The following is a 24,698-nucleotide window of genomic DNA, read 5'->3' on the forward strand; positions in this document are numbered from 1 at the left end:
TACATGTACGTTCTCCATTTCTAACATTTTCTGAAATGTTGTTTTTTCAACCATATTAAAAGGTTGCATTTCTTTTGCAATGTAGCGAGCGACACTGTCTATGATCACGCACCATTTTGCGCTGTTTTGTTTATATTTACTTTGCCGTACATATATCGGTGATACGTCATAATCGGCCTGCCGATAAATGGGTCAGGCTCTAGTTTGCAGTATGTCCTTAAATGAAGTTACCTCAGATGCATAATAGGACAGACACATTGCTGTAATTTTGCATGCAGTATGATTCATGTACTTACTGTATGTGTCATTTATACATACACAGCCATTAGACAGACGACTGACTTATGTTCCACAACAGTGACAATCACTTTGCAATACAATACATTTGTCTCAGTGTTTTACTGTTAATAGAACAACATTGTGTGTTGACAACACGTGTATGTGCGTTTGAATGAGAACGTTGGGAATGAAATGGAAAATTCTAATATGAATGTGACTTTGTTGTAAGCTTGCAATGCCTAGGATTTTTTGCTGTCTTTTATTACACTTTGTTATATAAAATTATACTGATATCTGACGTGTCTGTTTTAATCCTGTTTTAGCTGTCAGCAAAGTCAGTTCTTTGTATATAGTACATGAAATCATTTTAGTAATGTGTTCAGTGTATGGTGACCATATTTTGATTAAGGGAACTTAATTTTAGCGTATACCTCCTCTGTATGGATAGAAAATTATGTTACAAAATACAATCTATAACCAAAGATGCATTCTGATCGGCTTCAGGGAGATTATTGAACTAATTATTTCATCACTTTCGAAAGAATAAACCAAGGCAGGACATGCTGGGAAACAGAACATTTGGTCACCCTGGTTTAGTTCAATTGTTAGGTAATGTACTTAAGACTATCAATGTCCAGTACTGCTAAATTATCTCCCCTGAATTCCCACCTAAAGGGTTGACTACTCGTTCTTTTCAGCGCCCATTTTAGATGTCATACCCCACTTAGTCCACAGGGTGGCAGTACCCAATGAAAGAGACAGAATAGTGTATACTCCTCTTGCTTTCCGTATGACGTCAATGCTCTTCCGGTGCGAGGACTGCTGTTAAAAAAATTACTCTACAAGGCGAAACATTTAAATATAATTTAATTGAGAGAACTTAATGCCACAGAGTTTTCTCTTTCATATGTGTGGTGATGCAAGCGATTGAGACGTTGTTGCCGTTGTGTTGCTAAACGTCTTCATGCTAGCTACATTATCAAGAGTTCGGCTCCGGCGACCCGCTGACAGACTTTTAGGAGTCACGAGTCTTTTAGCAGGGAAGGAGCTCACCGTGGACGTTCGCTGTCAGCGTCCAGTGGCCTGGAGGCGGCAGGTTCCTTGCAAATATGTTAGCACCACCGCTCCACTGCGGGCTAAAGTACGAGCGAACCCAAAGAAAAAGGAATTTTCCGAAAAGAAACTGGTAAGTGTGACACGTTAATATGAATATTAATATCAAACGAACCACTACTGGCAGTCACGTTTTTTCTAATGTCTCGTGACCACAAATCCCTACACAATGACGTTAAACTTCATTAATTACAATAACTGTCAATATTTGGCCTATATACAAAAATAATCATAATTTTTTTCTCAACCTCAAGTCGAACTGCTTTGTTTTGTTTTTGTGTTTGTGGTTTAAGTAGCAGCACCATTTGTTTCTATCCAGACCCGCCACTTTGTAGACCACCGAAGTGTTCGGCTGGTGTCTGGTTCGGGCGGGAACGGGGCCTGCAGCTTTCACAGTGAGCCTCGGAAAGAGTGGGGTGGACCAGATGGAGGAAACGGTGGTGATGGAGGTTGCATCTTCATAAAGGGTGACAAGAGTAGTGTGTGCCAAAATGTGTATTAAACTCTTTAAAAGCTAAATTCCTTATTTCTTTTCTCCCAGCTGATAGGTCTGTCAAGTCTCTGGTTCATGTTGGTCCAGTATACAGGGCGGAAGATGGGCAATCGGGAAGCAGCAAGAACTGTTATGGTCGGAATGGCCGCCCAACATTTATTTGTGTGAGTGCAGGCAATATTTCTTATAGTCCAACACCTGTTATTGTGAATAATTTGTATTCTGTGATAGGTTCCAACTGGCACTGTAGTGAAGGAGCAGGGCAGGATGCTGGTAGATCTTTCTGAGCATGGCCAAGAGTATTTGGCTGTATTTGGAGGTTCTGGAGGGAAAGGGAACAGGTTCTTTCTATCTAATGAGAACCGGGCTCCAGTGACTGCAACTCAAGGAAATGAAGGTCAGGAGAGAGTTCTTCATCTAGAGTTGCGCACTATGGCCCACGCTGGACTGGTGAGTGGACGTTTCAGTTAGAAAAGCTTTCTGTAACATTTTATTGAAACATATATTTAATCCATCTAGGTTGGGTTTCCAAATGCTGGAAAATCATCTCTACTGAGAGCCATCTCCAACGCCAGACCTGCTGTGGCCGCTTATCCTTTCACAACACTCAATCCCCATGTAGGAATTGTCAAGTACAGAGATCATGAGCAAGTTGCAGGTACAAGTACAATGAGGAAAAAATATGAAAATATAATCTATTTAATTTTGACTATGTTCTACCTTGCATGTAGCCCTCACAGGGCTATATACTGATGAGGAACACACACACATTCACATGGCAATATAATGAGCACGGCAAAACTATGCAGTTCATTTTCATTTATTGTGTGATTAATTCATATATTATCTTCCCAAGCCTAGTGCCTAGATTTTTCCGAACAAGCAAAATGAGATCTTGTGACCCCCCCCCCCCCATATTAGTGGATCATGTTTTTAAACATGTCTTGTGTTTTTATACAGTTGCTGACATCCCAGGCATCATTCAAGGAGCTCATCTAAACCGAGGCTTGGGCATCTCTTTCCTGCGGCACATTGAACGCTGCCGATTTCTCCTCTTTGTTGTGGACTTGTCCTCCCCTGAGCCCTGGACCCAGCTCCAGCACCTGCGGTATGAACTAGACCAATATGAGCCCGGTCTCTCTCAACGACCTCATGCCATCGTTGCTAACAAAACAGACCTACCCGAAGCCCGGGAAAAGTTACAGACTTTGAAGAGCCGTGTGAGTCAGAGAATCATACCTGTGTCAGCTGTCACTGGGCACAACACAGAGGAGCTCATTCTACACCTTCGAGAGCTGTATGACAGCTATCTCCAAGGAGACGGTGACATGCAGGGAGGAAAGCCCACAAGATGGTAATGATAATGGTAAGAATAATATTTAAACAATGCTGAATGCTACATAAATGTATAAAACAGTTTTAAAAAATTTTGCTGTGTGAATTAATGCCATTTAGAATCCATGGGTATTAGTGTAGTGAGTCAGGGCCCCTGTGTAGTATGTTTACATGTAAACAATGACAAATTGCGCAACAAACAAATTAAGAAGAATAGTGAACAAAACTACACATAATGCGAATTACTGGTATTAATTGGGGCCACAGCGGCTTAGGAGGTAGCGCAGGTTGTCCAGAAACTGAAAGCTTGGTGGTTCCATCTTCATTCTCTCCACCCGTTGTCGTCGTGTCCATGGGCAAGACACTCCACCCAAGCCCCCATGAATATTTGGTGGTGGTCAGATAAGGTCAGTTGATACAAAGAAAACCATGTTGACATACTGGCTCTTAATTAGAATTATGTTAAGTGTGTCTAATGTTAGTATATTATAGTCATTATTATTGTTCTTCCTCACACTTGTGAGCAGTGCCTATAAAATGTTTTTGTGTTTTGTATGTATAAGTATAGTAAATAGTTAAAATTCAAGATTGTAGTTACAATTTAAGCATATTTTCAGGAAAAAATCACATCAATATTTACTGTAGGTAAAATACCCCTGGTTACCTAATTTTAAAAGTGAGTTTAATGATGCTTTAGGTTTATGTTATGTTTTGGCCTACATAATCGTTATTCCGTGCCACAAGAATTTGTAAAAGTCACACATATTATTAGATGTAATTAGATATAATATTATTTGATACCAGTGAATTTTCCACTGATTCCTTTTTTAAGGAATAGTAGAATAATACACCACCAAAACAGCAGGCTTCTCGATCTTTATTTATGCGATGTAATAACATCAACCACCACAAGGAGTCAGTGTTTCCACAGGATTTAGATTAAGTCGCTTGAACGTTTCTGTTAAGAAATAATGATTTAATTAAACGTGTTTAAGCTCCACAGTACGTACTATGTGAATAATACGTACGCCCTTGTACACGTTGTATATTTCACTCACACAATTCATGCTGCATTCATAACTTGTTGAAACCTGCAGCGACCTTATTAAAGAAACATTCAGGTTTTCTTTTTTACTACGGGGAAAAGTATAGGGCCATAAATAAAAAAGCAAACACCTAAATTGCCTTGACGAGCACACTAGTTTTTCTGACAATAGATGACAATGTTGTTTATATACATATGTGTGTGCAGTAAATATGAAAATTAGATCTGTTAAATCGATTAAACTATTTAATCGTGATTAACTCAATCTCAATCGCATATAGAAATATGCTTTTTTTAACCATACGATACCCACCTACAATGATCTTATATTGATATTTACAAATATAAAGGAATGTTCTTATACTGCTCATTTTTGCCCTTTTGTCGAAATATGTTTCTTCCTGTTATGTTTATTGTTTTGGTTTGAAGGTTTTCTGCTGCACAAGATGTTGTGATGTTGGATATTGTGTTTCTATTGGGGATTCGGATTGAGTCTGGAGAGCTGAGTAGGAAATCCAGGTCCATGTCTGGGTCAAAGGGAATTTCAGGGATGGAAATGGCATCAAGCTCACTGCTCGTATCTAGGTCTCCTTCTTCAGCATACACACGAGGAGCGCCATCATCCAGCTCTTCTCCTGTCTGTAAAGAGTACAGCATCTACAGTACGTAGGCAAAATATATATATTTGTTATGGTTAGAACCTATTTTCAAAATGTGAAACACAATTACCTTATTTGAAGAATTCTTAAAGAATTGATCAAACTGTTATTACCTCATTTATTGTTTTGCCCACATCTGGAGATAACAAGCTTGGTCTCACCCAATTCTGTGAATAAGAAATTGTTCTAATTAATATCACAAGACCAAAAAGACACCTCATTTTCTGGACTATAAGGCTATAAGTCATTATGCCACACCTAACAAACCTATCAAACTGTCACCTATGGTTATAAACTCTGGGTTGTGACCAAAAACACGAGATTGTAGCTGGGTCTGCATTCTTTGAGCACTGAAATGAGGCACCGATAGCTACTTGGTTTTTCGGTCTGGTTACGACTATTCATGTCTGCACTGGTGCTTGTATGGAACAAGGATTTATTTTTGGCAATTTTGCTTAGCACAGTACTGTCTAATGAGAACCGGGCTCCAGTGACTGCAACCCAAGGAAATGAAAGTCAGGAGAGAGTTCTTCATCTAGAGTTGCGCACTATGGCCCACGCTGGACTGGTGAGTGGACATTTCAGTTAGAAAAGCTTTCTGTAACAATTTATTGAAACATATATTTAATCCATCTAGGTTGGGTTTCCAAATGCTGGAAAATCATCTCTACTGAGAGCCATCTCCAACGCCAGACCTGCTGTGGCCGCTTATCCTTTCACAACACTCAACCCCCATGTAGGAATTGTCAAGTACAGAGATCATGAGCAAGTTGCAGGTACAAGTACAATGACGAAAAAAATATGACAGTATATCGCAATCTATTTAATTTTGACTATGTTCTACCATGCATGTTGCTCTCACATATATGGCTATAATTCATTACGCCACACCTAACAAACCTATCAAACTGTCACTTATGGTTATAAACTCTGGGTTGTGACCAAAAAAACGAGATTGTAGCTGGGTCTGCATTCTTTGAGCACTGAAATGAGGCACCGATAGCTACTTGGTTTTTCGGTCTGGTTACGACTTCATGTCGGCACTGGTGCTTGTATGGAACAAGGATTTTTTTTGGCAATTTTGCTTAGCACAGTACTGTTTTATTTTGATGCTGCGCTGGAGTTTAAATGAAATGTGCTGTAAATGGAAGACGGAATGTGAGAATACGTGTATCTCGAGCTTATTGCATACTTGTTCTGGTACAGGTACAATTTCACTCATTAGTTCGCTTTTGTCTTCTTGGTGCAGCGGATCAAAGTGTACCTGTGGAAAAAATTAAAACCAGTTTAGTGAACTTATAATTCAATTATTGTAATGGAGGACTACAATAATTAATTTATTTAGGAATTCAATGTATAAAAGTTAATAATAGAGCATAATAACTGATAGTAGTTCTGGGAATGTGACATTTTTACTTGATTATTTATTTACCTTGATGTAGTTCCAAAAGTAAATATAGAAAATTATGTATAATAATTACAAATATTTCACTGTCATTATTTTCTTTACTTGGCAATCCCGGCCGAGGTTCTCTGTGTTACACTGCATTAGATGTCCCGAGCTGTCTGGTATGGCCAAACCTGCTGAGTTGCTGGTTTTGCCTTTTTTCTTTCTTGACCTCAGAAATGCTGTTAGTGGAATACCTATTTCATGAAAAGCACACAGAGTAAACATAAGAAGAGAAGAAGACCATTAGATATTGTGTCACCTAACCTGTAAGAGGTACAAGGCATGATGATATGATTCCAGCATTTTTTCCTAGCGTGGGGCTTCCTGCATGACAATTTGGTCTGCTTTTATCTAAGCAGTTACATACTGTCACTGACAGATTGTGGACAGCAGCTTTGCCCTGACGATCTGACACTTCCAGTAGCAACTCATGTTGTCCAGAAGCAACAATGCTATCTTTCAACAGGTAGACCGAGTAGCCTAGGGATGCAAACACACGAGACACAACGAAACTGCGTCAGTTGTTCTCCTGGAGTTTCTCATGACAGAAATTAGACTTGGATGCTGACATCGCCCATGATGGAATTAGTCCTCACCTTGCTTGGGGTCAATGTTCCACCTGCCTATAATATCTCCATTTAGTTTGAATTGGAAAGGCCCACCGTATGGGCCTTCATCGGGGTCCAAAGCTGTAACAGTGACCTTTGAGTGACCTTCAGATTGGCACATATCAATGTGATTTTCAGCCAGGGATGGAGCATTGTCATTCTCATCGCTAATGATTATGTTTAGCGTTGCAGTGCCTGTCATTGGAGGTACACCTGGAATGCAGAATAACATCACACATATGATGAATGAATATAAAAGCATCTATAAAATATAAAAACATTGCAGCCTTGAGTATTGTGCATTACCAATATTACCAATACACTAGTATGAGAAAAACTGACCCATTTACTTCTTTATGAATCTTGGGTAGTTTTATCCACAATCTCGCTAAGCACATGTAGCAAGGCTTGATTGAGGGTGCTTTTCTGTTATATTCAAATACGTTTGGTCGTCCCGTGGGAGTTTTGGAGAGCGTTGGTTGTTTGAGGGAGCCATGGTCTTGGGAAAATCCTTGTACTGTTTTTTGTGATGCTGCAAAAGTATAAAATGTCCCTGGTTTTGCACCACTACGGGAAAGTTGTACACTGTAACGACTTTTGTTGGACTGCCACACAGCCAACATGCTTCTTGCTATTGTTAGCACGTTAGCACACATCGTTGTTGACCTTAGATAATGAGTTTCCGCTTTTGGAAGTGAGCCATGAAAGAAGTTTGGGATGGCTCCGAATGCTTGGTTTCAGAGAGTTTTTTCCAACATGGGCTCTTTGTGACATCACAATGAGCAATGCTTCCTTATATGGGAATGTGCTGTTGGCCAGACTCGAGGACTGCCCTCACCGCAGCTCTGCTTCGCTCTGGTTGCAATTGTTAGCTTTGGTTTTAGATCTTTCTATGAGGCAAGCTTAGGCAGAAGTGGTTGGAGTTTGTGATTCCCAGCAAGAGAAAAATATTTTAATCTGTCAACTGCATTTCACACGGGACTGTTTTTGTGAAAATGAAGGGGCTATATCTGCCACACTGTTGCTGAAAATAGTGAAGTGCAGGGTGGCCATGCTCGGAGTCGGGCCATGGGTGGGATAAATTACAACAGATCGTTTTGTTGGGAAGCAGCAAATCCAAGGAAAAAAAGCTGTAATAGGTGCAGATTCTGGTAGATCGAGATAGTTTTCTGTTCAGGTTATTGTGTGTAGCTGCTCTATAGGAACTCAATACAAAGGGACGAAACATTTGCATAATAGGTCACCTAGGTCCCCTTTAAATTAGGGAACTAGGTTTGGCCCTACCCTCCCTGTAGATCAGATACTAATATCTAATGGGTGTTTTGAATGTCATACCATCATCAACAGCGCATACTGTGGCTTTGTAGACGTTGTCTTTCACATAGGGTGACTCTCTGTCAAGGATCTTGGATGTAGTTATTGCTCCTGTCAAGATGTCCACTGTCACCCAGTCAGCTGGATCCTCCCCTTTCATGTAGCTGAAATACACGATACGTGTCTTAATTCAGACATCCTCACTTTCTTGTTGTACCTGAATATGCTCAGGACTTACAAAAATGTGTTGACCTTGCCGTAATCTGGATCTCTTGCTGTGAAGGTCTCCAGATACTGTCCTGCGGCAAGATTCTCCCTCAGTGCAACCTGTTTGTTCGGCTCAACAAAAACGGGTGCCTCATTGACATCTTCCACCATCACATCCACGGCATATGTGGACTGACCAGTAGTCATGGTGCCTCTATGAGTCTTCAATGTCCAAAGACTAGTGGTGCTTCGTCTCACCACACTGCATGAAAAATATGGAATTTCATTCTCCACTGCGATGGTGATGCTCTTCAGGGAAACTTCCTCATAATCCAGAGGCTATAACAGAAGTAAAAACTAATATTAAAGGATATTATACACCACGGCACTTTTGGTGAGGGATACAGGAAGACAAAAAATTCTAATGGTGTTCCTCAGCAGTGTTTGATTGCTCCCAGGCTTACCGTAGAGTTGTAAAGTGTAATGGTAATGGTTTTATTTCATTTGAACATGCATCAGATTACAATTGAGTGCATCACATAATCAGTTCACAGTTCCACATGTCCAAAAGGAGTAGGAAGAAGCAAACCTTATTAAATCCGACCCCTCCATCTGGTACTTTTACAATCAGTAACTAACATTTGTTCACTTCCTGCTTTCCATAATACAGTTTAAGGGTTTTGTTTGTTTGTTTGTTTGTTTGTTTTTTAATAATGCACCTCGTACCGAAGTATGAGGTGATATGACCATCCAATGACATAATGGATACCATAGTACGTGTCAATATAGTGATATATATAGCACATCATGACTGGTTCAAGACTCTTCATCCTTGTATTTAGCAAACATCAACTGCTTGTATTGTTTCTTGAATTGGCTCATCGTTGTGCATTGTTTGAAGGTCTTACTCAATCCATTCCATAGTTTGATTCCACATACTGAAATGCTATGGCTTTTTAACGTAGTCCTAGCAAATAAGTGTTTCAAATTTAGTTCTTCCCTGAGATCATATTTCTCCTCTCTTGTAGAGAAGTATTGGATGACATTTTTAGGTAAACGGTTATTTTTAGCCTTATGCATTATTTTAGCTGTTTGAAGGTGAACTATATCAGCAAGTTTAAGTATTTGTGGTTTTAGAAATAAGGAGTTAGTATGTTCTCTGTAGGCGGCATTATGAATTATCCTTACTCACCTTTTTTGCAGTACATTTAGCGAGCGAAGATTTTTATAGTTATTACCCCATACGTATTTACACACAATAAGTAAGATATGGTAGAACCAGAGAGCAATAAAGAGTGTGGAGTGATTTCTGATTGAGAGCAAATTTTGAACAAAATACAAAAATTTGAACAAGACATCTCATCACCGCCACGAAGATGAGAGATGAGGGGAGCTGTCTTGTGCGTTTATGCCTCTAAAATATTGATTTTGCCCAGTATAAAGACACAAACAGGAATACTATATGGAAGAAGTAATATTGCTGCACATTTTCATTTTGAGAGAGACAGGAAGTAAAATACCTTTTCCACATACAGTAACCCTTCATTTGTCTTCCAATCAGTAGTGATTCGAAAGTTCTTCTTTGTGTCTCGTTGGATGTGATATTTCGCCCTCCATGCCGCCGTACCTTTGCTGTCTTTGTCAGTAACTTGCAGACGTAAAATAAGAACATTTCTCAGCCCTTCTCTCACTTTTCCTGGACCCTGGAGTTCAGAACAAAGTTGACATTTGTTATGTAGTGTTTACTGCAGAGTAATTCATATAGAAAGGGCTCACTGTTTGTCCTGTGATGACTGGAAGGTGATTGTTGTCATCTTCTATGTTGATTATGACAGTACTGGAACTGGAGAGCTGTTTTGGTTTGCCGTGATCTTTGGCCTCCACTATGATAGTGTATTTGTTTGCTTTCTGGAGGGATAAAATCACTTACAGCATGCCACCACAGCCAACATTCCTTCATTCATCCACTTTCTATAAGATGCATAGTATCTTGTTCTTGGTCTGATCATCAGTTAATTAAATGACTAATAGACAGTGTTGTGCACACGCTATAAATATGTATAGTTCACCTTCATGGTTCACCATTTACATTTTGAATTAGTTCAAACTTCAGTTCATTAAAAATTTTTAGGTGAAAAGTGAGAATGAAAACCTGAACGCAATTTCATCTTCAAAAGGGGGTCGCTGAAAAAACTAGTGGAATTGTAGAACAATACTGAATATAAGGTGGTTTTCTTTATTCATGTTTTTTCAATGAAAGCATTCTTTTAAACTCACAACACTGCTAATAGACATTAACACTTACAATCACACCTACAGCTTGATGTTAGCATGCATGTTATTGGACTGTGGAGATAATAATAATAATAATATTAGTAACATTAATGATTGATACAATAACTCCACTTACATCATAGTCCAGACACCCTTTGAAAGAAAGGGTTGCAGTTTCAGCATCAGATGTCTTAAAGTAGAACTCCACATCATGTGAGCTGGGAGTTACGGTGAGTATCCGTAAATCAAATTCTTTATTTTGATTGGTGTCCGCATCTACTGCTTTAATGGTAGTCAGTCCAGTGCCTGTGAACATGGGAAAATATCAATTTTTTAAATATATTAAAGTTTCCCTGTAAGCTAAATGTAAAGCAAAACAAAAGTGCATACAAATCAGTGAAACCGTGTCATCAATCTTTTCCAGAAAGTCTGTCTCAAACCCAAACATTCTCGAACCAAATAAATTTTTCCAAAAGGAAATAATGCAAATCCAATGAATTTGTTGCAGACATCCAAAAATTAACACTTCTAAATGAACTTTTAAACACTAATACACACCTTTTTTGGTGTTACGTGCAGAAAACAAGTCAAAATGTATATAAAGTAGGTGTGTGAAAAATGTGGTAACAGTGGTAATTAATCGATTTAATTAATTACATTACATTTTTTAGTGCAATTAATGCATCAGCACCAGAGCAAGCACACTGTTTTGACAGCAGGCGGAATCACTTTGGTGCATCCCATGATGTTTAGCGATTACAGTTAGACTAACACAATGTGTTGGTAACACAACAAAACTGGTGCCATTTTGTACACTAATCGAAAAATGTATGCCAACAGAAGCAACATTTTTGCATATATTTTCCGCATAAACTGAAAAACATGATATCTGGGGCCTATAAGAACCGAGGTTCCACTGTATATCTGATTTTTTGAACAAAATTAAAAAATCATGAAATTACCTTGTGACGTTGACTCCTTTACAGTGATGGTATATATTTCACTGTCAAACACTGGTGAGTTGTCATTTGTATCCATAATCTGTATGTCAACGCCAAGCTGTGTGTCCACTGCATTTGTGACCCTGTTTATTGCCTGAAATATTAGCTATAATGCAGAGACCAAATAATGAGAAACATTCACTTTGCACGCTCATTCAAATGCTTGCAATGCAGCTTCTGTAAATCCATGCTAACCTTCAAGCTTTTGTGTTTTTCAAAGTCCACAGGACCATGAACTGTAATTTCTCCAGTGTTTTCATCAATTTCTATTATGTCTCTCGGCTCCAAATCAACTCCTTGGCCATGTATCTTAAAACGGGCGTATTTTCTCCCCACTTGTACCTGTACAGATCCAAGCAACCATAGAAATTGTGATTACGTTCATACATGTGTGAGTGCTTTTCATAAGCGAGCATTGTTGGATGGATATTTCAAACATACAACATAAGGTGGCCAGAAATATTTCAGTATTGAACAGAGCAAAACTTGTTCTCAATCAGATATCACTCCATACTCTTTATTGCTGGTTCTACCATATCTTACTTATTGTGTGGAAATATGGAGTAATAACTATAAAAGCAATATTCACTCGCTAAATGTACTGCAAAAAAGGTCAGTAAGGATAATTCAGAGAACATACTAACTCCTTATTTCTAAAATCACAAATACTTAAACTTGCTGATATAGTTCACCTTCAAACAGCTAAAATAATGCATAAGGCTAAAAATAACCAATTACCTAAAAATGTCATACAATACTTCTCTACAAGATAGGAGAAATATGATCTCAGGGAAGAACTAAATATGAAACACTTACATGCTAGGACTACGTTAAAAAGCCATAGCATTTCAGTATGTGGAATCAAACTATGGAATAGATTGAGTAGACCCTCAAACAATGCACAACGATGAGCCAATTCAAGAAACAATACAAGCAGTTGATGTTTGCTAAATACAAGGATGAAGAGTCTTGAACCAGTCATGATGTGCTATATATATCACTATATTGACACTTACTATGGTACCCATTATGTCATTGGATGGTCATATCACCTCATACTTCGGTACGAGGTGCATTATTAAAAAAAAAAACCCTTAAACTTTATTATGGAAAGCAGGAAGTGAACAAATGTAACAGTTATATGTGGAACTATGAACTGATTATGTGATGCACTCAATTGTAATCTGATGCATGTTCAAATGAAATAAAACCATTACCATTACCATATTTACCTTGCCCAAGGTATATGGAAAAGGTCCATCATAGCCTTCATCAATCGTAAAGGACTCAATAATCCAGTTTCTTTTTTGTCGCTGCAAAATATCTGCACCATACACGTGCCTCCCCAAACACTGTAGAAACATATTTTACAGATATTTTTCTTGTCCGACATATTTTTGTGTTTCAGTATTTTTAGCTCTCCTGTCTTTAAGACTAAGAATCATTCTTACCAGCAGTGTAAAAATACAGAGGTGAACTTTATCCATAATAAATCCAGGTATGATGTTGTCATAAATGTTAATCCCTACACGAATAGAGTCTTAGTTCAACAAAGCTGCATGAGAGTGCAGCTGCATGCAAGGTAGGTTTAGGATGCAGAACACCTTGCGAGTGGGAGGATGGGCCTGGACAATGCAAACTCTGCATTCGTGAGACTACAGAGTAGACCATTTGTTTATTTTCCATATTCATAATTTCAAAGTTTTGAACACAGTTTTGAATACAGGGGTATTTTGTGGCAATAACGGATCTTTTTTAAAATGCATTTACTCTGAAACAGCATTAATGAAGTTAATCACAGTATTTTCGATGTTGTGTATCCTCACAAGGGTCATGGGTAGCTCTCAATTTTGCTACAAAGACTCAACAAGATTCTTGTTTGCATTTTTTTTTACCTGAGAACTGGAGCACAAGTCATGTGCTGGAAGACACAGCCATCCCACTGAGAGTGGACATTGTGTCGTTGTTGTTTCTATACTGCTCTTGTACCGTCTTGATTTTCTTACTCAGCAGCACTAATGCGTTTTCATACTTAAAAAAAAATAAAAAATACAAGTTCCCCTGTCTTTTCAGCTACATTACTCAATCCCAGTTTACATATGGATTAGTGAGAAAACAACTTTTACTGTTGTCTTGTCACAGCACGCAGTCGAAAAGCATGACACAGACTTCATTTTGACATGTAGCTTTTACACCTTCACAAAAGAAAGACAGCCGTTGATGTTATTTTTTAGTGATCGCGATTCGGGTCAGTTGCACTGAAATGAAAATGTTATTAAAAAAACATTGTGCCCTTCTCACATGGTGGTGTTCATCATGGCACCTTCCAGGGCCTCACCCTCTTTTGAAATCCATAGCAATAATCCTTTGGTTGGGCTTGTTGCATGCCAGTGTCAAAGGGAATTACTTGCTCATGCTTTTTTTGGCTTGTTGTGCTTAGTGTCACAGGTGAGCTGGAGCCTATCCCATCTGTCTTTGGGCAATAAGCGGGGTACACATCGGAATGGTGACCAGTTACTGGCAAGGCGCAAACAAACTCAAATTCCTGTTTAGCTAACATGCATGTTTTTGGGATGCAAGAGTACTCAGTCAAAAATGCCCAAAAGGAGATTTGATTCCTCAATCTCCTGACTTTAAGGCCAACATGTTAACCACTTGTCCACCCAAATAGTCGCCCGAATGAAGCACGATAAATTCAATCTACAAGCCAAAGCATAACTGATGGGAAGCCGTAGGGAATTCTTAATTACATAATTTTATAATTATAATAATTAATAATTATTCTTATTAATAATCACCATCAAAAGGTATTGTTCCCAACACTTTTCATCAGTTTATTAAAAGGCAACTGAAATTCTTAATTACCATCATTCCAATTTGATCTCTATTAGAATGTAAAACCTGGTCAGAATACAAAAAAAACAACCAAAAATACAAGAAATTTTAATTTCCTGAGAAATTCTCTGGCGCAAGACATTACAGTACAATTTAAACTCGTTTATTGTAGTATAAACATTTGAATTTGTGGAAGCAATACTCACTACTACTATTACTTAAACCTTTTGTCATGAACAAACAGGTTCATTTTAAAGTAATGGATACATTGTAACCAATTTAGTGTTTCCATGGCATAGTATACAATTAATAGAGGCATTCAATGCCAAAGGTCCAAAATGAATAATTTTGTTTTAAATATGCTGTAACATCAGTCACTGCAAACAAACACCAGTAATTTTCCATTTAAAGCTGGATGCCTTTTTCTTGTATTATCTGGTTGCAAATACAACCCAACTTCTTAAACTTTGGTCCCAAATCATCCAGAAAGTGGAAATCCTCTCCCAAATTGCTGAAAGACAGTTCATCCAGTGACTGACATTTACTCTCCTCTCCTTCGTAGGCATACTCGTGGGGTTGGTATTGTGGGTGATCTGCATGGTTTCCGTCAATCATGTAGAGTCTCTGTGGGATTAAGGGGTCAAACTGCTGAGTGGTGTTTTGCATTATGTGACACAAACGTTCCTAACATACCCTGTTGAGGTGAGCTGAAATATTCTGACTGGACAGGAAGCTGTCTGATGTTTGAGACCTCGGTGAGCCTGCCTGCACAGAGAGATTGGACTGTGAGTTAGAAGTGTAAATAAATGTAGACAAATATAATGTTATTTGTAATTGCTGTAATTGGAATACTCCTGAATGAGTAAAACAACTAGATTTTCCAGTTGAGGTAGTTTTTTTTATAATACAATATGAGAATAATACACTGCCTAGCCAAAAAAAAAAATGTCTCACACTCTAATATTTGACTGGAGTGCACGTGCTGGCTATGGCAGCTTCTGAAATGTCAATCAGTCAGTGGACTTACTATATGCTCGCCAGTTCGAGCCCGTCATGTGCAAGGATGGACTGCAAGCATGTCCACTGTTACAGGTGTAGGTCTACTTTGAAATAAAGTAGTACTTTTTAAAAAAAATGTTGAGTGCTTGTTTTGAAAACATCTTTCAACATTTTTTTGTTGTTTGTCACCACATATCAAGCACATATAGAAGGTAATGATGTTGCTGAGTACTCTAAACTATCTGCTTAAGTTAAATCCTGGGAATAGACATTTTCTAGCCAGGCAGTGTGTTTAGTTTTTTATATGCACTCTAGAAAACTATATTTTATTTTACTATATTTTCATTTTACATACCTGGTAGGTGTCAGTCTTGTTTGCAGCCCATGTAGAGTACTGAAATAAAGGACATGGACATTGAGACGTGTTGTGAATTGTGCCACAATTCCAATGTTTTGTGTGCCGTGTGGTACACACATGTTGGGTTTTTTCTATCTGTGATTTACTCATTTGACATCTAACCTCAATTATGATATTGTTCATATAATTATGGATGCGGTTCCCTAATTGGGACTGCCTTTTTTTTTCAAAAATTAAGATTAAGATATGCCTTTATTCGTCCCTCAGTGGGGAAATTTGTATTGCACAGCAGCAAGAGTACAGAATCAGTTAAGCAGTACAAAATACACAATATAGAAAAATAAACAATATAAACAAGTATTAACAAAATCAACAGTTTTTCCCAGAGTTATATACAATACAGTATGTAGATAATATGAAACGAGATGATATATATGACCAGTCTATACACTGGGATCTTGTTAGAGAGTTAATATGAGGCATTATGGAAATACTTCACATAGAACTTAGTATATTGCATTTAAAGCCCTTAATATTGCACATGGAGGTTGATCAGATATTGCACAGTGAAAATGCTTACTTAATTGAGTAATAATGTTCATAGATACAGTCATAAGTAAATCTCATTAACGACTGCAATTGGAAATATGTAGATACTCACCATTGTATGTCCATTGTTGCTCTTGAAACTTTCTCGGTGGTATTGCTGACCCAAAGAGTCCATGACAGAGTTCATCTGTGAGTGACATATATGCATATATGTGTGGAAGAAGGATAGCATTGCAAATGAGTGCATTTAAAGCCAAAAAAAAATGACAGAAATATTATCTTGTTACTTACCAGAGTAAGCCCTGAATTGTAAGTATTAAAGTCTTCTGCCATTACTGGAGACATCTTGGTTATCTATAAATATAATTCATCATTGCCAGCAAGTAGAGACCAATGAAAAATATGACCGTGTTTGGCGGTGTTTTCTTAGTTTACCTTTTATCAGTCACCAAACTCACCACAAAATAATCGAGGTAGTATCAAGAGAAATACCTGCATGGCGCCCTGCTTTTGTCCATTTGCAAAAGTCATAGCCACATCCTTTGTTGGTGTCAGCAGCAAAGATGGTTCAGCCTAGTTATAAAATAGTGCAATGCATGAGAAAATAAATTAGAATAGCTTTTTCCTTTATTATTTTCATTCCTTGTAATTTGTGTAACCCCAACAAAGCCAAACACACCTTACATTCAGCGCCACCTCCTTCTTGATTGTACTTAATTAACGTCTGGTGACCTTCATCGGGTTGTAGCTCGGACAAGTGCATGAACTTTTCCTTACACTCACACACCAATAGGAATAACAGTACTGCAAACACACATATCAGACAGTATATATTTTAAGTATTCAGGTCAGCAGGGTGCTTCTAAGTAATACTCATGACCCTCAACTCAACCGATGAGACAGTATTTCCTGATTTCCTTAATGAGAGCGCTTTGCTGGAAGCAAGTGCAAACTATTACATTTTCATAATTTGTATTGCAAATATAGAGTGACAGAAGAGAACATAAAACATGCACGTCGGTCAAAAGAGCTACAACTTCTGTGAGGACTATTTTGTGATATGAGCCTGTCGATGAATAGATACAAAATATAATCCATGAAGCATATTTAGGAGAGCAAAGATCAGTAACTCCCAGGCTGCACGGCGGTCGAGTGGTTAGCGCGCAGACCGAACAGCTAGGAGACCCGAGTTCAATCCCACCCTCGGCTATCTCTATGTGGAGTTTGCATGTTCTCCCCGTGCATGGCTGGGTTTTTTTCGGTTTCCTCCCACATTCCGAAAACATGCTAGGTTAATTAGCGACTCCAAATTGTCCATAGGTATGAATGTGAGTGTGAATGGTTGTTTGTCTATATGTGCCCTGTGATTGGCTGGCGACCAGTCCAGGGTGTACCCCTGACTCTCGCCCGAAGACAGCTGGGATAGGCTCCAGCACCCCCCCACCACCCCACCCTAACTCACACGCAACAGCAGCACAGTGAAACAACAAATATGTACAGTATTGATGCCAACTCACTTCCTGTAAGAACATGAAAAGTCAATACATAGATTTGTAATGTCTACTCTTTTCTTTTCTGCATTTTGTTCATATTTGTCCCAGAGTAGTTGAAGATGATGATCCTCACCTAAAAATAACAGCAATCCTGCAAAAATCAATCCAATGCCAGCCAGTCCCAGACTGGTTGAGAGCTGTTTACGGCGACACACATCTCCCTCTCCGCAGTCACACACCATTACGACCACAGTGTCCTCTCCAGTTATGCCTTGCTGATCCTCAATCAGAAGGGGCACTGAGTAATTTCCATAAGGGAGGGTCTTCAGGCTAACTAGCCCAACTTCCTCACCTGAGAATAAACAGACGAGCACGTGGGTTTTTGTATTTTGTTTCGGAGTAATTTCAATTGAAATACAAGATATATTTACCGGCTGATGTATCCACTTTCCATCGCTGCAACTGGGTTGCATCATCGCTTTTCAGTGAGATGGTGAACGGCCCACTGTATGGATGTCGATCCAGATCTTTTGGAGCAAGCATGACCTTGTTTAACTTGTTTCCGCACATGGTGACACTCTTGTTGACCAGCTTTGGATTGTTGTCGTTGATATCCTGGAGGTGAATAAGTATGGTGGCCGTGCTTGTGGCTGGAGGATCACCTTGTTAACCACAGCAAAGAAAAAGAAAAACACTATTTTTTACGTTTTTTTTTTAAAATAATAAATAAATGGTAGTGGCTTCATACCATCATCAATTGCACCGATTAGTATTTTATAAATGTTGTCATGAACAAAGGGTGACTCCCTGTCCATCTTCTTCGTGGTTGTGACTTGCCCTGTTTTCTTGTCAATGGTCACCCAATCAGCTGCGTCTTCTAACATCGTAAATCTAGAAAACATGTAGTGCATTTCTACTTAATTGGAACAGTGTATTTACATTGTTATTGATGTTAATAATTATTTAAGTTATTACAATGAATTGTTAAAAGTTCCTTTTGTAAGCACTTTACTATGTCCAATTCATTTTGAATGATATTTAACACAGGATGTCCAAGTCCAATTAGCGGACACATATTGTTGTAATTCAGGCATGCAGTATCGAAATAGGGCGGCACGGCGGACGAGTGGTTTGCGCGCAGACCTCACAGCTAGGAGACCAGGGTTCAATTCCATCCTCGGCCATCTCTGTGTGGAGTTTGCATGTTCTCCCTGTGCATGCAAAAACATGCTAGGTTATGCATGCTAGGTATGAATGTGAGTGTGAATGGTTGTTTGTCTATATGTGCCCTGTGATTGGCTGGCGACCAGTCCGGGGTGTACCCCGCCTCTCGCCCGAAGACAGCTGGGATAGGCTCCAGCACCCCCGCGACCCTCATGAGGAAAAGCGGTAGAAAATGAATGAGTATCGAAATACCCACCTAATTTTTGATACATCCGAGTCGACGTCATGAACCTTTGGCGTGTACAGCGGCCTTCCTGGTTCCTCTTCCTCTTTCTCAAAGATCTCAACTGGATCTTTTTCAAACTGAGGCGGGTCATTGACGTTTGTAACTTTCATTGTGACGTTAACTGAATGAGAACGATGTAAGCCTCTGCTCATAGTCGCTGCGTCTCCACAAACATATAAGGGTTCCTCATTCTCGACCCCAATTTGCAGGGTTGAAATAGTTGACCTCTCAAAATCATTCCCCTATGGGAACACAAATGCAAAGTCAGGTGTGGTGTAGTTGAGCTTTGTAATGAGTTCATGGCCCCCGACAAAATCAAAAAATTTACCTTGATGACGCTCACAATACCCTCGTTAGTCTCAGGGTCAGTTTCAATTTTGTAATTGTTTTCTTCATTTCCTTTAATGAAGAAGTACTTAGCTCGCCAGCCGGGGGTTTTAGGAGTGTCTTTGTCTTCGACTGCGAGCCTCAAAACATTTTCACGTGTGACCATTTCTTGAATTTCACCAATGTACTGCAACGGAAAAAAAAAAACATGGTCAATTCCTGGACTATTGTGCACACCAGAGACCAGAATGTGACCAAAAACTGTATAACCAGCAACCAAACATGCTTACCTTTTTTGCTATGAAAGTTGGTGGATGACTGTTGCTGTCAATAATGTTAAGCGTGATAACAGCGGTTGACGACAAGGATGGCTTTCCGTGATCTTTCGCTTCAAGTATTATCTCATATGTCTTTACTTTCTGAAACAGAAATAAAGGCAAACCATTATATATGGGATGTCATTTGGATAAATCCCCGAGCGCCTTCAAATGCAGCTTTAAGTAGAAGATCAACGAGACTTACGTCATAATCAAAACATCCTTTAAAAGTAAGCTGAGACGTTTTGTCGTCAATCCGGTGCAAGTCAATTTTGGGCACTTGTGGGAATTGTGAAAAGACACTCAAGGTTACTGTGGAGTTTGGGGTGTCCGCTTCATCAGGGTCTGTAACCTCGATCTGAACTGGTAAGAAGCCTTGGTGGGATGTGACACACAGAGAAGTGGCAGTAAGGATTAGGAAAATGTTAAAATTAATAAAATACATATTCAGTCAATTTAGTTTTTGTTTTTTTTAAAGGAGATTCATTCATTCATTTTCAACCACTTATCCTCATGAGGGTCGCGGGGATGCTGGAACCTATCCCAGCTGTCTTCAGGCAATCACCATTCACACTCACATTCATACCTATGGACAATTTGGAGTCTCCAATTAACCTAGCATGTTTTTGGAATGTGGGAGGAAACCGGAGTACCCGGAGAAAACCCACGCATGCACGGGGAGAACATGCAAAGATGACCAAGGCTGGAATCAAACTCGGGTCTCCTAGCTGTGAGGCCTGCGCACTAACCACTCGTCCGTCGTGCAGCCAAAAAAAAGCTTAAATAGCATTATATCATTCTTGTATTTAACCTTTTAAAAAATATATATTCCCATATTTTCTAAGGCCTTAGTCCGTTCTGTATGCAGTGTAAGTGACTTAGTATGTAGTGAAAGGTCAATGATGTCCAAAGTGCGGCCCGGGGCCTTTTCCTGTTCGGGGCCCCTTTTTTTTTATTGCCAGGCTAAACATTCTAAAAATATAATTTAAAAATAAAAATAAATAAATAAATTGAAAATCTGCAATTATTTTTTTTATTAATTAACCAATTAAGATATTAAAGAAAAACATATACTATTAATTATTTTAGTCATAATAATGCAAAGCGAACAAGAGTTAGGGAAAAAGTTCCAATATTATGTGAATATTGTCAAAGTATAACGTCTTAATATGGTATCTTAATATACTGTATTTCAGAGTTAAAAATAAATAAATCAATTACTATGATGTAATGTATTCTTTATGCTATAAGTTTTGAAATCTACAACTTTTTGAAATTTACCAGGTGAAATACCAGGTGTATTCGTCCAAAGTGTTGGTATGGGTTTAATATCGCAGAAACCCGAATATCGAATCGGAAAGGAAATCGGTAATATCACAAATCGCTAGTTATGTTATGACATTTTTTATTGAGTGACTGCAGGTAAAAAAAAACTCACCCTCCGGTGTGTTCTCCTTCACGTCCACGCTCATTTGCGGATGAAGAAATTTTGGAGCATTGTCGTTAATGTCCTTTATTTTGACATTAAATGCCAATTCTCTGTCTATTGTTTTTCCTGTTTTTAAGTCCAAGATGTCAAACTCGATCTGTGGGGAGGGACATTTTCTAGTTATAAAGATGATGATTACAGATAAATCAAATATATGACGTAGTTTGGCCTCACGTGAAATAAAGGATTCTTCTCTCTGTCAATGGTTTTATGGGCGTAGACTTTTCCACTTTGTTGATCAACTGAGAACACACCCAGTGGCTCCTCAGTCACACCCATTCCACTTATAACATATTTATGATTATTGTGCTGATACGTCTTATCATTGAACAGCTAAAAAGAAGAAATACAGTTGATTTGTTAGCTGCATGTTGTGGCGAAGCCAAGTGCTGATTTTATCCAGAAGATGTTGATATAACCTCAGATATTTCTTTGGGGAACGGCCCTTGGTCTTCCTCAACTACTTCAATGGTCGATAGAACCCACCTTCTTTTGGAACGCACCAAAAGCTCCTGTTGATGATAAATACCCCGTCGTTCTTCATTCAGGCTATTCATTCTGAAACTGAAAGAGTTACCCGCTTGGAGCGCTGGCGGTGGTTTCCTCGAGGAGAGGCTAATGTCGCTGTGACTAAAGCCTACGGAAAAAAACAGAAACAAGATCACTCGGATACCACTGAACCCCGTCAATGTTCAAACATCTGTCACCTGCAAAATCATTCATGCACCGGATTTATGCAAAACATGATATTTTACATTAATTTTTTTCTCTCTTAATTCAGGAGAAATTGGGGCTCTAGATGAAGCTTTGAAATCCTATACAGTGGAACCTCGGTTAGCGTCATAAATGGTTAGTTCTGGTTCTAACTGTATTCCTACCGAATACATTTTTTCCAAAATAAATGGTAATGGTTTTATTTCATTTGAACATGCATCAGATTACAACTGAGTGCATCACATAATCAGTTCCCAGTTCCACATGTCCAAAAGGAGTAGGAAGAAGCAAAGCTTATTAAATCCTACCCCTCCATCTGGTACTTTTACAATCAGTAACTGTTACATTTGTTCACTTCCTGCTTTCCATAATACAGTTTAAGGTTTTTTTTTGTTTGTTTTTTTAATAATGCACCTCGTACCGAAGTACAAGGTGATATGACCATCCAATGCCATAATGGGTACCATAGTAAGTGTCAATATAGTGATATATATAGCACATCATGACTGGTTCAAGACTCTTCATCCTTTTATTTAGCAAACATCAACTGCTTGTATTGTTTCTTGAATTGGCTCATCGTTGTGCATTGTTTGAGGTCCTTACTCAATCCATTCCATAGTTTGATTCCACATACTGAAATGCTATGGCTTTTTAACGTAGTCCTAGCATATAAGTGTTTCAAATGTAGTTCTTCCCTGAGATCATATTTCTCCTCTCTTGTAGAGAAGTATTGGATGTATTGGTTGTTTTTAGCCTTATGCATTATTTTAGCTGTTTGAAAATTAACTATATCAGCAAGTTTAAGTATTTGTGATTTTAGAAATAAGGAGTTAGTATGTTCTCTGTAGGCGGCATTATTAATTATCCTTACTCACCTTTTTTGTAGTACAAATCATGTTTCAGAAGGCCAAAAATGTTAACACATTTTTATAGTTTTACAATTACATTTGAATTTGAAAAGCATATACAGTACAGTAAATACATATAAATGACAAATGAGAGTAATAAGTGAACATTTAACATCACTTTCACTTTCATTGAAGATCCACTCTGTATTTTGCCATGAGTTATTTCATGAATTTAACAGTGTTTCACCGTGGCTCCTGCACCATTGTGCAGCAGTAACGAATAGGAAAAGCAGAGATTTGTGACATAATTGTGTTGGCAAAGAAGTACAGAGTCCATCGCTGAAGCCCTGTAGACATACAGGAACAGTAAAATATACAAAACAGCTGTTTACGTCCTTTTATGTTTACGCGACAGATAAGAATGTTACTTGTACTGCTCATAAATGTTTTATGATGGCGACAGCTTGCCACTGGAATGTATTATTTTGTTGGTGCAAAAATTTGGTTGTAAATCCAAATAAACGTTGCGGTCAACCGGCATCGCTTATCTGCTGTTTTTAGAAAATGCTCTCAATTGTTATTATTTTATATTACTGAGTAAAACACATCCATTCATTAATAAAGAACAGTGAAGTATTTTCTCCATAACCCATTGCGATTATTTTTTTTAGGTTAATTGCAAAATTCACTTGTGCAGCCTTGGGTTAAACATTAACGTTAACAACATTAAGTGTTGTGAAATTTGAATTCAAACAAAGTTATAAAAGTAAATAACAGTTGTAACAGGAAATCGAATCCCTTCCACAATTACAGTGAATCAAAAGGCCAAAGTCATGCAGCATCTAAAGCACCGCGCTTAATAAGACCAACACTAAAAGTTTAGAATCAGATATCCTGACCATCCGTATCACTATTGTGATATTCAACATGTGTTATATGCAGGATTGTACCCTATCATTAGAACTGGATGTATTTTAGAAAGAGACCCACCAGCAGAAGAAGAGAAATGGTCCTCATCTTGTCTTCCCAGCTCTCAGCAGCTCTGTGTTTATACGAGTAGCTCCGATGCACAACATAGTCCACTCGGCCCTGCAGGCAGCAAGTTGCTTCACTTCATTGTATCAACAAAGGCGTGTTTGTTCTCATGCACAATATTTTCAATACTATCTTTTTACCTATACTGAGATTTGAGGTTGTGATTTGGGCTTAGGTATTTATATTTGCTACATGTGAGAGTGTTTAGTTCACGTGGTGCCGATTTTAATTAAGCTCTACTTATTGTATGTGTTAAGAAAACACACTAGGCTTAGGTATCGGCCCTTTCTTTGACCATGGTGCCATCTGCAACAAACAAAAATGATCGAATTTACCAAGTCCAGACCTTCCGATATGTGGTAAGAAATTTTTAAAAATTAAATTAAAAATTAAAAATAACATCTTCATCATCTGTTAGGCAAATTTGGACAATAGTGAAACTCTTGTGACATAATACACGTGAAACTTCTTCTGCCATACATCACAAATGGTTTGTCCCATTTTTC

At 38.4% G+C, this 24,698-nt stretch overlaps 3 protein-coding genes across 4 annotated transcripts; 1 reads left to right on the forward strand and 2 right to left on the reverse strand.

Annotated features, from left to right (window-relative positions):
* The first annotated feature begins 1,081 nt into the window (after window positions 1–1,081).
* Window positions 1,082–4,924, forward strand: mtg2 (mitochondrial ribosome-associated GTPase 2). Of its 2 annotated transcripts, XM_078796594.1 has the most exons (7): window positions 1,082–1,465; window positions 1,712–1,859; window positions 1,934–2,049; window positions 2,117–2,335; window positions 2,405–2,543; window positions 2,846–2,993; window positions 3,062–4,924. In XM_078796594.1, the coding sequence occupies exons 1-7, from the start codon at window positions 1,244–1,246 to the stop codon at window positions 3,186–3,188; spliced, it is 1,119 nt and encodes a 372-aa protein (XP_078652720.1). In that variant the 5' UTR covers window positions 1,082–1,243; the 3' UTR covers window positions 3,189–4,924. The 2 variants fall into 2 exon arrangements, with proteins under 2 accessions (XP_078652720.1, XP_057907446.2); XM_058051463.2 differs by having other exon boundaries at window positions 1,084–1,465; window positions 2,846–4,924.
* Window positions 4,580–13,319, reverse strand: LOC131104368 (cadherin-like protein 26). Its single transcript, XM_058051462.2, has 15 exons — window positions 13,230–13,319; window positions 13,011–13,130; window positions 11,974–12,120; window positions 11,740–11,884; window positions 10,914–11,083; window positions 10,280–10,411; window positions 10,024–10,206; window positions 8,535–8,842; window positions 8,318–8,460; window positions 6,971–7,195; window positions 6,639–6,854; window positions 6,435–6,568; window positions 6,117–6,188; window positions 5,038–5,091; window positions 4,580–4,922 (listed from the first exon to the last, which is right to left on the reverse strand). The coding sequence occupies exons 1-15, from the start codon at window positions 13,263–13,265 to the stop codon at window positions 4,602–4,604; spliced, it is 2,406 nt and encodes an 801-aa protein (XP_057907445.2). The 5' UTR covers window positions 13,266–13,319; the 3' UTR covers window positions 4,580–4,601.
* Window positions 13,320–14,596: 1,277 nt separating this feature from the next.
* Window positions 14,597–24,255, reverse strand: cdh26.1 (cadherin 26, tandem duplicate 1). Its single transcript, XM_058051488.2, has 19 exons — window positions 24,148–24,255; window positions 22,173–22,232; window positions 22,015–22,107; window positions 21,770–21,928; window positions 21,545–21,692; window positions 20,312–20,481; window positions 20,080–20,208; window positions 19,791–19,976; window positions 19,433–19,704; window positions 18,761–18,903; window positions 18,444–18,674; window positions 18,146–18,364; window positions 17,199–17,323; window positions 17,012–17,092; window positions 16,811–16,873; window positions 16,632–16,706; window positions 15,968–16,006; window positions 15,307–15,378; window positions 14,597–15,237 (listed from the first exon to the last, which is right to left on the reverse strand). Exons 1-19 carry the CDS (start codon window positions 24,172–24,174, stop codon window positions 15,019–15,021), a joined length of 2,511 nt encoding a protein of 836 aa, XP_057907471.2. The 5' UTR covers window positions 24,175–24,255; the 3' UTR covers window positions 14,597–15,018.
* Window positions 24,256–24,698: the final 443 nt, after the last annotated feature.

The sequence above is a fragment of the Doryrhamphus excisus genome, linkage group LG15, assembly GCF_037039965.1.
Source record: "Doryrhamphus excisus strain RoL-2023G ecotype Guam linkage group LG15, RoL_Dexc_Guam_v1.1, whole genome shotgun sequence".
Classification (NCBI taxonomy): domain Eukaryota; kingdom Metazoa; phylum Chordata; class Actinopteri; order Syngnathiformes; family Syngnathidae; genus Doryrhamphus; species Doryrhamphus excisus.

Bases quoted from the DNA above. Each gene is read 5' to 3' on its own strand.
- mtg2 (XM_058051463.2), top strand. From the start codon at position 1,244: ATGCTAGCTACATTATCAAGAGTTCGGCTCCGGCGACCCGCTGACAGA. The intron at 1,466-1,711 runs GTAAGTGTGACA...GTTTCTATCCAG, and splicing joins AATTTTCCGAAAAGAAACTG to ACCCGCCACTTTGTAGACCA. The intron at 1,860-1,933 runs GTGACAAGAGTA...CTTTTCTCCCAG, and splicing joins AGGTTGCATCTTCATAAAGG to CTGATAGGTCTGTCAAGTCT.
- cdh26.1 (XM_058051488.2), bottom strand. From the start codon at position 24,174: ATGAGGACCATTTCTCTTCTTCTGCTG. The intron at 20,482-21,544 runs GTGAGTTTTTTT...CATCCCACCAAG, and splicing joins GAAGGAGAACACACCGGAGG to GCTTCTTACCAGTTCAGATC. The intron at 19,977-20,079 runs GTAAGCATGTTT...TTTCCGTTGCAG, and splicing joins CAACTTTCATAGCAAAAAAG to TACATTGGTGAAATTCAAGA.
- LOC131104368 (XM_058051462.2), bottom strand. From the start codon at position 13,265: ATGGATAAAGTTCACCTCTGTATTTTTACACTGCTG. The intron at 7,196-8,317 runs GTATGACATTCA...TCTGCATTCCAG, and splicing joins AGTATGCGCTGTTGATGATG to GTGTACCTCCAATGACAGGC. The intron at 5,092-6,116 runs GTATGCAATAAG...TCTTATTCACAG, and splicing joins TTGTACCTGTACCAGAACAA to AATTGGGTGAGACCAAGCTT.